Here is a 17,136-nt window from a genome sequence, read left to right as displayed (position 1 = left end):
TATAATTAACAGAATTATGAGCTAAAAGTAGATATTTGCGGGTCCGTTTGTATGGGCGCGAGGTGTTAAAATAGACCGATTTAAAAAATTTTCAAAAGTCTTCGTCTTTGGTGCTACAAAAGATCATATACCAAATTTTGTTGAATTATCTTGAAAAATGCAAAAGTTATAAGGGTTTTATTTTTTCATGGAATTGCCCATATGTACGTTAAATATGGACATTTAAGTGCAAGTGCAATTTGACTTCATTAGAAAAATAAGGAACTTGTTAGTAGGAGTTGTAATACATAACAATAACAATTGAAAATGAAAGACTAAAAAGGTATAAAAGAAGTCCATGGCAATATTCATAGGTAATGGAGCCTTAGAGAAAGCAGCTTTTAATTGTTAGTGTGTTCATTTACGCAACTAGCTCGCGTTACTGGAAATAATAGATAAATAGATAGATAGATAGATAGATAGATAGATAGATAGATAGATAGATAGATAGATAGATAGATAGATAGATAGATAGATAGATAGATAGATAGATAGATAGATAGATAGATAGATAGATAGATAGATAGATAGATAGATAGATAGATAGATAGATAGATAGATAGATAGATAGATAGATAGATAGATAGATAGATAGATAGATAGATAGATAGATAGACCTCCTGGACCCTTGTCGAGTCTGATTTTGATCAGTGTAAAGTTTATACAAACAGGTATGTATATTAACCAAGTTGTTCTCAATATGTATTTTTATTTTGAGAAGTTATTGCCCTCAGACCTCCGATGGTATTCAATTTACTAACATAAACTAAATATTTCCTTATTTTTCATTAAAATTTAATTTAAAAATAAATTAAAAAATGTCGTGTTAGTTTAAATTGATTTAATTATAAACGATTAGGGTGGCAACTGAAATGTTAGATTTTAAACAATTTCACAAAGGTATTAGATACAAGAATATGTATGTATATCAAGCTAAGATTTCTGAATATCTTTCCAAATCAAATTCGTTTCTTATATATAAAGCTACAAGACTTTTATTCGAATAATGTTTATATGTTATTGGCAATTTATTTGCTATAATTTATTATCATCATATATTGATTTGATTTAAAATTTTTACGGCTAAAGCCTACCAGTCTGATTAGTTTGAAGTCTCAACTATAGTATTTTTATTGACCTATAATAAATGTATTAATAATTTAACTTGTTTAAGGGAAAACCTTATATGCGAACTTATTTTTTTAAATTATTTTGATTAAAACTTTAGCGACAAAAACCCCTGATAATTTAACAATATTATTTTCGAAAATTCAAAGTAATTTTCAAAAATAATTTAAAATTGTTAAAAAATACTTAGTCATGACTATTCTTAAAAAACCTAAAATTTGATAAATCTTTTTAAAGCTTTTTAAATATTTTAATGATGGGGATTCATAAACAGATAATTTTATTTGGGACCCATTTCTTACAATTTAAAATTTCGAACTTAAAAAACAATAACAATTTATTTAAGAAATTATTGAAGGGAAAGGGATTTAGTTTTACCAAATAGCATTATGTATAATGAATTTCGCTCTTTAACTATTAAAGTTTGAAAATAATCTTAGAAATTTTAATTCGCAAGAGTATTAAACAAAGTCTAGACAAAATTCCAATTTTAAACACACTGCAAAATATTAGACTTTGTTCAATTTTTAAATACATCTGATGATGACTTTGAATTCATCTGCCGTTCTTAAATCGTGGAAGATTCCACCTTTCATTATCTACTTTAACAAAAATAAACTTTGTAAATTAAAAAAATAAAATATACGTTTTCATCAAAATACTTTTGATTTTTTTGTTTTTTATTGTTTTGTCAATTATACATAATTTTTTTCAGTGAGACACATAAAAATTATTAATTGCTGTGGAAAATATTAAAATAAATTAATTGTGCCATTTTTTGACCTTTATAAAGTAAAAATCTTAAATAAACGATTTGAAGTAAATTATATAAACAAAACCATGGATAATACAAATTCAGTGCTATTACCGCATATTTTAGAAAGTCTCAGTCAAAAACCTGAATTATGTAAGTTGATTTTTTTATAGAACACAGATTTTTATGTAGTTTTTTATAATTTTGTAAAACTTTTTCAGGTGATACCTATGAAAATCTTTGTGAAGAAATTGGTTATGTTTTGTCCTCTCACAACTTGAAACAACAATATGGCAATGTTGAAAATGCCTTGGAAAGTGCTTTAGATGTGGGCCGAAATTTGGGTATAATAACACTAACAGACGATCTAATAAGGGTGCCATTTAATCTAAGTAAAAGTGCTAAGGGTGCAGCAGCAGGAAAAAAGGTAAACATAATATTTGTTTTTAATTTTAGCAAACATGTTTTGTAATTGTGTTCTTTTGTTTTTGTTAAGAAGAGTGCAGTCAAACCTATTTTATCACCCACAGATGAATCGGAAAACTTTATTATGCAACCCAGACGTACACATACTGTACGACCAGCCATGATACCACATGGCCGCCGATCTAGAAGAATTTCACGAAGTCGTCGTCGTAGACGTAGTGGTAGACGTCGTTCTCGTTCTAGACGTCGTTAAGTAAATGTCTTTCTAAAATATCGTAATAAATGTTGTTAAAACAAATTTTTTTTATAATAAAATTGCTAATGTACTTATGTTTTATACATATCTGTTTTTGTTTTTCTCTTTTATTCATTTTGTATTCTACAGGTAAAGAAACGTGGAGGGTTATTGACTAATTAGATACGAAATTTATTTTGCAAACAAATTTTAGCAATTTACCTTACCTATTGCTTTAATTTTGAAGACTTCGTTATCCACCTAAAATTTTATTGGCGGCAAGGGTAAGGGCCGGATAGCGAAATTCGAAAGAGTATGTATAACAAGCGGATTTATGTTATATACACGACATTTGCTACGTCACTCAACGAGCATTATTTCGCTATAGCTAATTATTTTCTTTTTTTAAATTTTGTCACTATACGTTCATTTTCATGGATATGTTTACCTTGAATTGGGTATAAAATTAAAATTTAATTAAAATCCAAATAAAATTAATTTGTTTGTTCGCATAATAAGGTAATTTAGTATTTTCGTTATGTACAGTTTGTTTGCATGTAAATTGGTCAGACATAAAGTCCATCCAAAAGACGCGTGTTTTTAGTTTATTTTTTAAGGAATTTTTATAATAAATAAATAAATGTAACTGGGTATATAGAAAAGTTCTTTTTTTTTAAACAATAAAAAAAAAATTGTTTTCAAAACAAAAAAAGGAAAATCACTAAAAATGGATATTGTCAAGTTCGTATACCAAATGTTTGCATTACATTTTTATTTAGATCAGAATTTACAGTATTGTTTGAATATTGGCTCCATAAAATGTCACACAATGTCTGAGGGAATTGTGCTACCAAATTCAAAACTTATATCTATGATAGAATTAAATCTAAGACCGTATTGGATTGTAAGAAAACTTTAACTGAATACTCCCCCAGATGTAAGCTTCACATCATATGGGTACCAGGCCACTCGGGAGTAGTCGGCAATGAAAGGGAAGGGAGCTCGAGGAAGTTAACCTGACAAGCGCAAAACCATTCGACGCAAAAAAAGCTGAATTAAAAGTATGGGTGAGAGAATTCCATAAGGCCTCTTGGAATAATGAAACGGTGTGTAGAACCACAAAGATCCTATGGGGTGACCCTGATGAGGGCAAGACGCGAAATCTTCTCAAAATGAGTAAGTCTAAAGTTAGTATAATGGTACGTTTTCTGAGTGGGCACTCAGGATTACGAGCACATCTATGAAAAATTGGACGGGTGGATTTAGACTACTCTATAGTCTACTCTACTCTATAGTGAAACTCTATAGTACTTTCTTTGCCGCTGTTAGTCATTAATCGAAGTTAGATCCAAGTATCTTGGAAGTGATGTTATTCCGGAAATAACATTTCTGACTAACACTGATTGGAAAATTCTTAGGAATTACGTTCAGAAAACTGAGTTTCTGAACATTGAAAAATAATCATTTTTTTCATGAAAAGGAGCGCACAACAGGCCCGAAGTGGCCTATGTGCATTTCTTCAGATTTGATGTAGTACTCACCCTCCTATCAACCTAACCTAAATCCTATTAGCAAACACCAGATCTTAGACTTTATGTTTTTGTTTATTCAAAAATTCGTAATTAAATTCAAAAATCTAAACAAATTTTGATTTTTTTTTTAATTTAATTTCAAAATTTGAAATTTTCAAGTATTTTTAAAGAAGTTTCTTAAGATATGTTCGAATATTTCAAAACATTAAAAAACTGTTAAAATCAGTGTTAGAAAAACTACGTTGCTACCAAGTATTATATTATTGCTTTAACTACTGCTCCAAACAATTGTCTGAAGTTGTAGCAGTAGCATTTGTTTTGTTTTATAATCATACGTTTTTAAAACTTTTGCTACTTATAAAAAAGTAAATCTCAAAATATAGCAGTAGTAATAAAACAGTAGCAGTAGAAATAGTTCTAAATAAAACATAAACTACAAATGGAGTAGTAGCTTAAAAATATAAATAATTTTATTGCTACTTTTGATAACCCAATAAACCAAACGATATTATAACGATATCGAAACGATATCACTTAGGTGATAAAAAATATCATAAGTGATAGTCGTTTTCGTATCGAGAACGATAGTATTTACGTACTAAATGGTACCTTTCCTTATGATATCGTTTTTCCATAAAATTATGATATCGTTTTCGCTACCATAATTTCCCAAAATAATGATAGTTAAATCGCCTTTTTCAGTTTTTTTTCTGTATGCTCTTTTATTCTTAAAATTTCATTTAAAACGCTATTTAACTTAATATTTCGCTATTATACATATAAAAAAGCCTGAAAAGGGAAGGATTGCATTCATTTGTACATATTTACATACATACATTAATACATATTTTAAAGTAATCATATTTTTCATCACATTATGCATTATCTTGCAAATACCTGAAACTTTTCAAAATTGCATACATGTCAACTTACCACAAAACTGAAGTATCGAACGAAATTCGCGTATTTATTTGGATTATTTATCAATAATTTAGTTGATTTTATTTTAATATCCTTTTTAGTTTTCTTATGTTCGAAAATTTTTATTGAAATTATTTTTATGTTTGAAGTTTTTTTCAAATGTTTGTATTTTCTTAATTTTTTTATTGGAAACAAAATAATATAAAACGATATTATAATAATATCGTTTTAAATAATGAAATATGATATCATAATCGCCCTTTAAAAGCAATACCGTTTTCGCTATCATATCGTTCTTTGGTTTATTGGGAAGTAGCAATAGAAATATTTGCTACTAGTTGATCGTTCTATTGCTACCAAATTATTGAAGTAGCAATAGAATAAAACAAAAAACTTCGACAAAAAAATAAACTAACAAATACACATATCTCAACGGGAAAAAGATTCAGTATAGGGGCCTTACTAAGGGCATTTTTCTATAGACACAAGTACATACAGCCGCATTGCAAAATCGTTTCAATTTTACATGCTTACTTAAAAAGGTCTTCCGTTAAAGGCTTTTTAGAAGATTTTCAGTCGAAGGATTTGTAAAATAGCCTTATAGGAAATTGCATTAATAATTATACATTAGAACTTATAAGAATTATATAAAGCAAATTTTCATACAAAATTTGATTCATAATTATTTGATAAATGTGCAAGAATCCTTTTAGTAGAGGAAACAAAATCCTCCTTGAATATCTTTTGCGAAAAGGCAATGAGAAACTTTCATAATATATAAATATGTCTTCAGAAGGCCCACGAATCGAAGTCCTAGCATTTTTCCCCGCTACTTGTGCCTTTTTCTGAATGTCATAATTTTTTTTCGTATTTTAATAAAATTTTTATTTTTTTTTATGCTACCAAAATTTATGTAGCATTGCTACCAAAATTTTGGTAGCATTGCTACTTTATTTAGGTAGCAGTTGCTACCAAATTTTTTATTGTTGAAAAATATAATATCGTTTATTGCTACTTCAGGAAAATATTTACTGCTACTATTTGAAGTATTCAACTGCTACATTGAAACATTTAAATACTAATGACTGTACTACTGCTATCAAACTTTTTATTTTTTTGCTACATCTATAAATACTGCTACCAAAATCTAAAGGTATCAGTAGTAATAGTAAATGATTTGCTGCTAGTTTTTGAACATTTTCTAACTACAAAAGTAGTTATTTTTCGTTACTACAGCTACTTGTAGTCTAGTTTTTTAAACACTGGTTAAAATAATCTCAAAATCAAAAGGATTTATAAAACTATAACTTCAGTTTCATATGGACAAAGAATATTTATTACAAGAATATGCATTTCGATATTCTTTGATTTCGATTTTTATGAATTTTAAAGTATTTTCATAGCCCATTCAGACCAAGTCGAAATTAAGTAATTTGGGCTCGAAATTATAAATGAAATCTTACCTGTTCAGACCGATGTTTTTGACACTTGAAACGATTTTGCTTGCAAGTAAAATTGAACTTTTTGAAATTTCATTCAAAACTATTTGAAATTTTTTATGAATTAAAAAAAATATAAAACTGTAAAAATAATCTTTAAATCAAAATCAAAAGGATTTATAAAACTATAATTTCAGATGCGTTTTGATACAATTCGTACTTTAAAACTTAAAAAAAATTAAATTTTTATAAAAATTTTATGAACGTAAGCTTTTTAGTTAAGAAAATTCGTTGTTGTGTTCGAACAAACTTTAAAACTGTTAAAATATTCACTTTAAAAGATATGTTCAAACAAAAATTTGGAGTTTTTTCTAAAGACAGCTTTAGAGTTATTAAAAAAACTTTGAAAATTTGAAAAAAAAAAATCGAAATTTCGAGCTTTTTTATGAAGTTGAAAAATATTCTAATTTTCTAACAAAATTGTTTACTGCTATTAAAATCATCTCTAGACCATAAGGAAATTCATAAAAAACGAAAACTCGAACAAATTATGTTTGAAAAATTTTTCAAAACTTTTTACGTTCAACATTAGGAAAATTTACCAACCACTACAGTTATATTGTTTACAAAATCCCTAATCGAACTTGATAGTTATAATCTCAAATCATGCAATAACCATAATTGATTCTTTGTTTACTTGTGTATATTTATTATTCAGCTGATATCGAATAAATCAATTTGATTTTCAGGGAATCGAATGTTTTTCTTTACAAAAAAGAAAAAAAATTCCAATTCAATATCTCAAACTAAAATTAGCTACCAGAAACCACTTTAAATTTAAATTCAAAACAATTGATGAGGAGATAAACACACACTCGTACATAATATGACCAAAATGTTTATGAATATATTTATGAGTATTTATAAACGTCGATCTATAAAAAATTTTCCTTTCGACGATAATGATTTCTTTTTGTTTATTTGCATGTCAACCAGAAAAAACTAACTTAAGAACTAAATAAAAAATAATACCAATACCTAAGAAAAAAACTAGACAACAACAAAACGCCTGAGCCATTGAACTTTTTGATCTAATCATTAAATATCAGATGGTCGTGTTAGGAGAGAGAAGTCAAACTTAAATATAAAATACATATTCGGAAATCCACAAACGAACATAGTAATAAAGAATTATTTTGGTGACATTTCTCTTAGAGAACACACGTGTAATGAGTGAACAATTCATGCTATTCGATCACTTCTATGCGAAACGACACGACACATACTTATTGTCGATACGATTAAACATGTTCGTATGTATGTGAGAAGTGTGGTACGATGATGAGATGATGAGTTTATAATAATAACAACAACAACAACATGTCCATGCTTATAATAAATTGTTTTTTGTTATTTTAATTTTAGTTTTTTTTTTGCTTTAATTTATTTTTTAGTATAGATTAATAGGTATGATCACGCGACAAGGTAGCAAATAATAATTTTTATTTAAAAAAAAGAAATGATAATAAAAATGTACATAATCGAGCGAGCACACTCTCTCAAGTGGGTACATTTATAAATATGGGTTTGTAGGCATGTTTGTGGAATCATGTAGAAAATAATAATAAAGATTTGATTATTTTAAATTGTTATAAATTAGTTTTCGTATTAGCTGAAATTATCGATAAGTGCATTTCTTTTTTTTTTTTTTTGCATTTTTTGTTGTACTGTTGTTGTCTTTGATTTTCTATTTAAAATGTTGCTATAGCGAATATATTTTAATATTTTTTTTATAATTTTTGCATTCGTGTTATAAAGATTGATAATAAATGTCATTTAATTTTTTTAAATAACACGTTTAAATTATATTTTCAATTCGTCCACTTGATAGATTAACAGATTTTAACCAAAATTATTTAAATCAAGTACTCTTAAGATTTTTCCATATAATCGAATGTTTTTAATTGAAATAAAAAAACTGAAGATCTTTGATCATTGATATTTTAAACAAATGGTTTTTTTTATAAAAGAGTAAAATATAGAAACTTTCCCTTAAAAATAGATTTGTGATCACTGATCACTTATATATTCCCTCAAAAATCATGTTTTTTGTATGAAAACTTAAAATCGACTGTAACTTCGTTAAAACTCGTTGAAACGGAAAAAGATATTTTATTAAAAAAATAGATATTTTATTAAAAATTTAACAACGGCTCCAACTTTGTTAAAAAAACGTTTGAAAAAATAATTTCGTGATCACCAAAGTTTTCTCAAAAAAATCGATATTTTGATCGATAACATTAAATCTGCTGTAATTTCGATAGGTTTTCAGGCTGCATAGATGTCCACTTGGGTCCTATTGCTCGCTTTGTAGTACGTTTAAAGATATTAATAGAATAAAATTGAAAAGTATTAGAATTTCTCCCTTTTCTATATTATGAATTCTTTTCAATTTGATTATCTTCTTAGGAGAAAGATCTTAAAAGTCCACGGATCAGTGCATTCAGGGTGATTTCGAAATTGATCACAATGCCTGAAAATATTGGTCCTACACCAACTTAAAGTATGCCAATCGGCTCAGACTCATGTTCTGAGGCGATTTAGCTATATCCGACAGTCTGCGTGTCCATGTAAAGCTTGTGCGCACGCTACAGATATACTCTTCTTTTGAACCGAGGACAAAGCCTATTGAAAATGGTTAAAATCGTCAACAAAAATCGGCAATACTTAGTTCTATAAAAGTCTAAATAACACTGCCGATTTTCGTTATGATCGGGCTTCATTTGACCCTACCCTCCATACAAACTCCTGTTTAGAAAATGACTTGAAAAAATTCAAAATTCACTAATAACATGGTTAAATTCTGCATAATTTACTAACTTTAATATAGACGTAAATTCCTCTACCAAAATTTATAAGAATAGGCCCATATTTACCCTTACCCCCCCCCCCCCCTAAGGCCTCTAGTAGAAAACTCTTTATTATTGAAAAATAATCCACATTTTTAACATACTCAATGGTGTAGGGTATTATATGGTCGGCCATGCCCGATATCTCTAACAAATAATCGCAATAGTCGTTATGTGGTAAAATAAGTCTTCTTGTATGGTTTCCGAGTATGCAGTAACCGAGTTGGAGGCAACAAAATTTCTTTTTCCAAAATTGGTCATATTTTCCTGGTGACAGTGTAAATTGGTTCGCTGTTCTGTTTTGAGAAAGTTCATAGAACATTTTGCCTATTCGTTGTTTGCACACGCAAAAGTAGTCTATATCGGGATTGGAAGCTTTTACTTTGGTTAATTCATCAGCTATACAGTTTCTCAGAAATCCTGTTATAAGGATTGACATTCTCCTTAGAACTTTGTCAAGAAAAAAGTAACTTTCTTAGAACGTCATTAAATTAAAAATACTCTCAATTTGTAATCAAAAAGTAGTCTATATCGGGAATGGAAGCTTCAACTTTGGTTAATTCATCAGCTATACAGTTGCCCTTCTAATCATCTTCAGTTTAACATTTGCGCTGTTGATGTTATTCTCAGAAATCCTGCTATAAGGATTGACATTCTCCTTAGAACTTTGTCAAGAAAAAAGTAACTTTCTTAGAACGCCATTTAATTAAAAATACTCTCCATTTGTAATCATTTACACCATGATACAACCATTACTATATATTATGATTCAGGGTACACTGTTATGATTTAAACAAAAATGTTTAAAAATCGTTCATTTGGTTGAGAAGTTTTTTAAAAATTATAAATGCAATTGTGATCATTTGTTAAAACAAGTTAAAGTTGAAAATGATCTGTTATCAATCGTATTTTATTTGACTCTTTAATATAAAAAAATGTCATTGATTATGAATTTTGTTAATTGACGTAGTTTTGAAAGCGATGCAGGGTAAATAAACTGTTAATGAATAACAAATAAACAACATTAACACTATTAATAATAAAACGGTTAAATAGAGGTGAATTATTTAAATCAGATTAACAATTTACGTCATATAGTTACGAAATACATATATATGTCATAATTAATTGAACTTAGGGAAACATGCCTCATAAAGATTTTTCTTGTTTGATTAATCCCAGCAAAAAAAGTGTGGAAAAAGATGTAGAATTTTCATCACAACTAGTAACCCGAAGTGCTTCAAATTCGGGTGTAAAACCTATGAATTTTACATTAGCGTGTCATTGGAGGGATGTTGTTCATTTTTGGCAGCTTTGAACTACATCTGATCTTATTTTTAGAAGCAGTAAAAATCCGATATTTGGATGTCAAAAATAAAACACATTCTCTTAATGACACGCTTATGTAAATTTCACTACTCTTTCACCAAATCTTGATGTACTTCATTTGTAAGGAAATATTTGGTTTATAAAAGTGAAAAATATGAAATCGCATTTTAAGATGTGATTAAGATGTGGTTTGTAAAGTATGACATCAATTATTTTTTGCTGGGATATATTGAGAACCAAATCAATTTTTGTTTAAAACATTAGACACATGCTAAATATTTCCATAAACATCACCAACGTTTAGGTGGCAACATGCTAATGTTTTTTAAAATAAATGTGTTGAATAGCACTTACTTTGTGTTCTATTTTATAAGTCATTGCATATTTTTTGTTGCAAAATTAAGAAGTCGCTATGCAAATAAGTCCATAAAAGGTATGTAAGGGATTTTTGTAATTTACAAAATCCCTCATTCAATCTTAAACCGATCATCTCAGATGTAAAAAAACTTGTTCCTTTATCTTACCAAATTTAATTTATTTAATTCGATATTTAATAAACATAACAAATCATAAATTATACAAACATTAAACATTAATCAATATTAACTACAACCTTTCCGCGCAAATGACCTTGGCTAACTTTATCAAATGCTGCCGGCAACTGTTCAAATTCAAAACTACTGTCTATTAAAGGAGAAATCTAAAAGGAAAAGTAACAAGATTTAACAAGATTAAACAAAATTAATTTTAATTATATATTAAAAATTAGTTTTTTACCTTTTCACGCTCGGCCAATTTCTTTAGAAATTCAATACCTTGAGGAGCGGGCGAGAAGAAACCCCATTTTATTAAACCATTTTGTTTGGTTACCGATTTAAAGTTAGTTTCCAATATGCTGCCCACATTTTTCAATAGTCCCAAACCCAAACCGCTGTTATCGATATTTTTCAAAAGGGGTGATGAAAAGGTTACATATTGTTTATAGTTAAAGTTTAGGGATTCTGCACCCTGGGGTCCCTGACCACTGCAATCGAGTACAACATCATAAAGAGCAAAGGAACGCAAATTAGACATTTCCTCGGGATTGTTATAATCTATAACAACATCGCTACCTAGGGACTTGACCAGTTCTTTGGCATTTTCGCTACAGGTGGCTACTACTTGTGTGCCCTGAGCCTTAAGCATTTGTATGGCCAAAGAACCCACACTACCAGAACCGCCTAAAACTAAAATACGTTTTTGGCCACCACCACCATCGGCTGTGAGGGCACCACAAATACCGCCTATATTGGCGGTAACATAGAGACCCGACCAAGCGGTAAGACCAGCATATAGAACTGAGGCTGCTTCTTCATCACTAAGATTTTTAGGGGCTAGAGAAAGCTATAAAGCAAATTAAATTAAGTCAAGTTTAATTTTGTTTTAATCATGGAAATGGAAACTTACACATTGATTGGTTACGGCTACATACTCAGCATGAGCTCCGTTTGTGTTTTGTACGGGCACCACTCCCCAAACTCTTTGCCCTAAGGGTATATCCACATTCATGCCTTTTTGCACTAGAATACCACAGAATTCACGACCCAAAGTCAAGGGAAATTCTATGGAATTACCCTGACAACGCATGGTATTTAAAACAGTGGCTCCATAACCATCTAGAAATACATATTTTATAATATTTTAAATGACATTTTTGAAATTTTGTTATTACTTAACATGGCCACATCTATGGGATTGACTGTAGTTGTAGTTACTCTAACCAGACATTCATTGGCTTGTTTTAGTTGTGGCATTTTTAATTTGTCGGTAAATTGCAACTCTTCCACACCACCATAACTGTGTATTTGCCAGCCATACATTTTCAATTTCCATTTGCTGCTTTCATCTTTTGGAGTTCTTTTAAGGACGCTAGAAGAGGGTATTGGCTTTTGCTGCTGTTCTCCTCCTGTTTGTGAATTTTGGCCATGAGTAATGGTTCTTTGATTTATAATGTAGTTATAACGAACTACAGGTCTTAGTAAAGTCTTCATTTGCATTTTTTATTTATATTTTTAATAGTTTCTTATACAATTTGTTGATTTTTTCAGTTTTTTCCGGTTTATTTTGTGTTGTTTTTATTTTTGTTTTGTTTGGTTCAGCTGTTGAAAAGGGTTGCCAAGATAATTCTTAGTATTAAGGTGACCAAGAGAGTTCAAGTTAGCAAAAGTACCATAAAATGTAAATTTCTAAACGGAATTAGAAATTTAAACAAATCGGTAATAATTTAATTAAAAATCGGCTGTATCTGCACTAATATATTCCTTCTATATTCGTTTTGTGATGGTTTTGTGAAAACTAAAAATCAACAATAACATCTTTAAAATAAGTTTAAATTAAAAAGTAATCTAATAATACGATAAGTCATATTTGTGAATAAAAATCGATCTTTTGATGAATAATTTAAAATCGATGTTTCCCTTACTGTAACGATTCGTCACAAACATAAATATTTTTGAAATTTGAATACATATTTTATATACTAACGTTCGAATTGCTTATGGAATCTGTAGTAAATGTATAATAAAACATATAAATAAGCATTTAAAAGTTAATGATTTATTTCACCCACCATTCATTATAAATTACAATTTTCGCCAGTTGTAATAAATTTTTAATAGTTGTTTTTATTAAATTGGCTATAACACAAACAAGTATTTTTTTTTGTATATTAGTTATTTTCGATTAAAATACACAATATAAATATAGTAGTAGTATATTATATTACAAATGTACTTTCGCATGTTACTGTAATTATTATTATTATTATAAATAACATAAAAGAATGAAGCTGATTTTTTCGTGGTAGAAAAAATTGCTAAATGAAAAAAGAAGGAAATAAACTTAAACAAGAAATAATAAAAATAAAATACAATATCACATTAAGAAATCTTTAAATATGATGATGATGATGCCCAACACCACTTTGTAATGACGTCAAGTTAGAGTCTGAATTAGAAAAACATTGAATTGGAGTAGAATGACAAACTTCTTCTTCGCTATCTGTATAAGAGCCAACAGAACGACAATTTCTAAAGACAAAGAGATTGTATTATTGAAAAATTAAATAGGAAAACAAAGAAACAAAGACTTACCGTTGTTGATTTGTTATAAGTACTGACGATCGATCTTGTATATCGATGGGCTGTGAACTTATACGTGATGCATGTAACAGCTTATCAGCAGTTAATGAAAATACAGGCACATTATGATGATGATGGTGATGCATCAGTGTGGTCGGGGGCATCATATGATTCATGTCGACAGATGAATGTGACTTCGATAGCGAATAATCTTGTTCGCCATTGTTTGATGTAATTTGATGACTGAGCAAATTGTCATTTTGCTCCTGATAATTATGATTATTTAGATGTTGCAGCCGATGGGAACCATCAACCTCATTGGAATTATTAATTTCAGCTATAGTTAAACGTTTTGCAGCTAAAGTTCGTGTACGTGAATGTATTTCACGTTTATTTTGCTCGATTTGCACAAAGGTGGCAAATATATTTAGTAAATTATCAATGGTAGCACGCATATCACAGCGTATACCACAGATATCGAAACACAATTGAGAAATATTTTGATTTAATAAATTTACTGCATATTTGACTGGTTTCGTGGGTATGGAGGATCGACTGTAGAGAGGAAATCTACAAGTACGAACAATAATTTAATTATAATTTTACGATAAGAAAATGCTTTACAACAATACATACTCTCTTGATGTATACGAAGGTATATCTTTGATAACATCCATAATACGAGTACGTGAACCTTCATGTATAATGGGATTTCTGTAAAGGGGGCATGAAGAAACATTACTAATTGGATTGTAAACTTAAGTCTGAAAGAACTTACCTTAAAGGTCTGTTGAGAACAACAGAAATCATTTCAACTAAATGGGCCACATACCCTAAGGATGCACTCAAAGCCATTGGTGTTATATTCTCTGATATATGTACACTTTGAGCATTGAGTGAATCCGAAACATAGCCATCCATTGTAGGAAAGGGTACACCACAGATTGTATAGAGACCAAAACGATTACGAGCTATAGGATAAATGTCCCGTAGCTCTAAACACAAAGAGGACATTACCCGTTCTACATGTTGTGTAACTGAACGCCGACGATGACGACGTTCCAATTGCTGAACTAAAGAATTTTCCAATTCCAACTTATCCTCGTGTAGTTTACGACGTCTTGCTGTTAACCAAGTTTGCAATTGCTGACGCGACGTAGTGGCAGCATTTAATTGCTGCCTTAATTGGGTAATACGTTTTGAAAAGGTTTCCTGAGCACTTAGCAAAAGTCTCTGTTTACTTTTCAGTGACTCCACTTGGAGTTGCAGCTGTTGCGCTCTTAGCAATTGATGAGGATCTATGTGCTGCTGTTCGGCCAGCAGAAGACTTAGCGTCCGGCCCATGGAATGATACTGAGAGGCAGTTGAGGCAGACGATGACGAGGATGAATTTATCGAAGTCGTACGTGGTTTTCTCAATAGTTGTTCTTTGGTTATACATCTTAAACTTAAACGTTTAATGTCGGCCGTCATCTCCACACTTTCGCGCTGTGTTTGCAGACGTTGTCTTTGCAATTGTTGCAATCTTAACAATTTCATTAAATCGTAACTGGTCCTGACCTCCGAACGTACACAGTTCAACTGGACGTAACGAGTCTTGGACATGCGCAGCAAATCCTTTTGCCAGTCAACAGCAACTGGACTAGAGCTACGCGAAACTTGTGGTGAATTTATAGTAAATTCATCCGGTGTGGGTATGCTACACTTTGGCACACTGGCCGAGTAACGTTCATAGTTTAAGGCCAATTGTTGACGTAAACATTCCGTATTGAACAATTCCGGCGAAGCAAAGTACTCATCATTCATTTGAAAAATCAAAGAATTTTCACAACACTTGACTTCGGTATTTTGAGACAGGGGAATTAGACCGGAAAAGTAAATAGCCCAGCTGAAGAGTAAAGCGTCTGAGGGTCGGGGCAACTTTTGGAATTTAACAAATTCCCGCGTTAAGGCACTGGAATAAAAATATATAAATAACCACAATAAGTTTAATAGAAGTTTATCTACCTCATGGGTTCCTTAATTTTCTTTGTTCTTAGCAAAGTAGTTTTCTCTTCCTCTGCTTGTTGCTGCTGTTGTTCTGGCCTCGATTCTAAGGGCTCCTCGTCATTTTTTATGTTATCTACATAGTCAGTCTTCTTAATGCAGGCCCATATTTTAATACAAACACAATTAGCATTGGACTTTAGTATCTCTGGACATTGTATCTCCGCCCATTTCACATGTAAATGCTTTCTTAAGGCCACCTTCTCACTCTGATAGAATGGCTCATTTTCTGGATGATCATGTAGTGTATAATACAACAACGTCTGTGTGGATGCGTTGGAACTGTTGGCTTTTGTCGTCGTTTTGATTTCAATATTAACGCCTTGTATTGCTTGAAGGTTCCTTAATCTCAATTGCTGCGTACTTAAAGGCAGCCATTCACGACATCTGGGTCTTATATTCATGTTGTTGTTGATTTTTAACAAATACTTTTTACAAAATTTAAATGTTTAATAGCTGAATTAAACATAATTTTGCTTAAATATCCTATTTATTTAACACTTTTACTATTTTCTGCTAAATAATACAATTTTTCACAAAATTTTTCATTTATGTTTTTCTTGCTCTCGCTCTCTTTGTGTGTTAAAAAAGAAATGTCAAAAATACTATACTGTAGGGTTCTATAACTCGACTTTAAAACAATCGAAGAATCGACTTTTGGTCGGAAGTATTCGAAAAGTTGGCTCTCTTGTAAGAAGTCGAAGTTTCAATTTTGCAAATAATTATAAATAAATTTTCAATAGCAAATTTCTACCTATACAATTTTTATACAGTCAAACCCGTTTATAACGATTCCGAAGGTAAATAAGCGACGTTCATAATAAGACGGGTAAAGTTTTTGTATTTCCAAAAATAAAGTTTCATTTTAGGAAATTAAAAGTATAAATTTATTTAATTTACAAAAACCATCATTGATTTATTTGTTCATACATATATTTCATAACAAATTTCAGTTTTTTCTAACAAATCTTCGTTTCGTTTGACGACTGACTTTCTGTGTTATATGTATGTGGGTTTTGGTTGTAAAATTCCATTCCTTTAGGAAAATGTCGAAAAAATCTAAGTCGAAAAAAAGCATTGAAAAATGTCGAACAAATTTGGAAAAAGTCGAACAGAATCGAAAATAGTCGAAAAAGTGGAAAAATCTAAAGAAATTGGAAAAAGTCGATTTTTAATAAAATGCGAAAAGTTGAAAAGTCGACTTTTTTTCAACTATAAAACCCTACTCACAGCTGTTCGTTGAGAAAACGTCTGTGTCA

The 17,136-nt window shown here is 30.0% G+C and overlaps 2 protein-coding genes across 3 annotated transcripts; one reads left to right on the top strand and one right to left on the bottom strand.

Annotated features, from left to right (window-relative positions):
* The first annotated feature begins 1,835 nt into the window (after positions 1-1,835).
* Positions 1,836-2,690, top strand: LOC119606905. 2 transcript variants are annotated; one of them, XM_037960567.1, is made up of 3 exons: positions 1,836-2,074; positions 2,143-2,348; positions 2,421-2,690. In XM_037960567.1, exons 1-3 carry the CDS (start codon positions 2,008-2,010, stop codon positions 2,598-2,600), a joined length of 453 nt encoding a protein of 150 aa, XP_037816495.1. In that variant the 5' UTR covers positions 1,836-2,007; the 3' UTR covers positions 2,601-2,690. The 2 variants fall into 2 exon arrangements, with proteins under 2 accessions (XP_037816495.1, XP_037816494.1); XM_037960566.1 differs by having other exon boundaries at positions 2,418-2,690.
* An 8,536-nt stretch (positions 2,691-11,226) lies between these two features.
* LOC119606896 (UV radiation resistance-associated gene protein-like) lies at positions 11,227-16,437 on the bottom strand. The gene is made up of 9 exons (XM_037960552.1): positions 15,839-16,437; positions 14,610-15,785; positions 14,468-14,545; positions 13,844-14,401; positions 13,645-13,780; positions 12,424-12,748; positions 12,159-12,367; positions 11,490-12,095; positions 11,227-11,412 (listed from the first exon to the last, which is right to left on the bottom strand). The coding sequence occupies exons 1-9, from the start codon at positions 16,279-16,281 to the stop codon at positions 11,305-11,307; spliced, it is 3,639 nt and encodes a 1,212-aa protein (XP_037816480.1). The 5' UTR covers positions 16,282-16,437; the 3' UTR covers positions 11,227-11,304.
* Between the last annotated feature and the right edge of the window lie 699 nt (positions 16,438-17,136).

The sequence above is a fragment of the Lucilia sericata genome, unplaced genomic scaffold (genome assembly GCF_015586225.1).
Source record: "Lucilia sericata isolate MDLA Ls3-8-SP2 unplaced genomic scaffold, ASM1558622v1 Contig000634F_arrow, whole genome shotgun sequence".
NCBI classification, from domain to species: domain Eukaryota; kingdom Metazoa; phylum Arthropoda; class Insecta; order Diptera; family Calliphoridae; genus Lucilia; species Lucilia sericata.
Note: the sequence above shows the minus strand (reverse complement) of the source record. Positions and strands in the feature narration are given on the sequence as shown.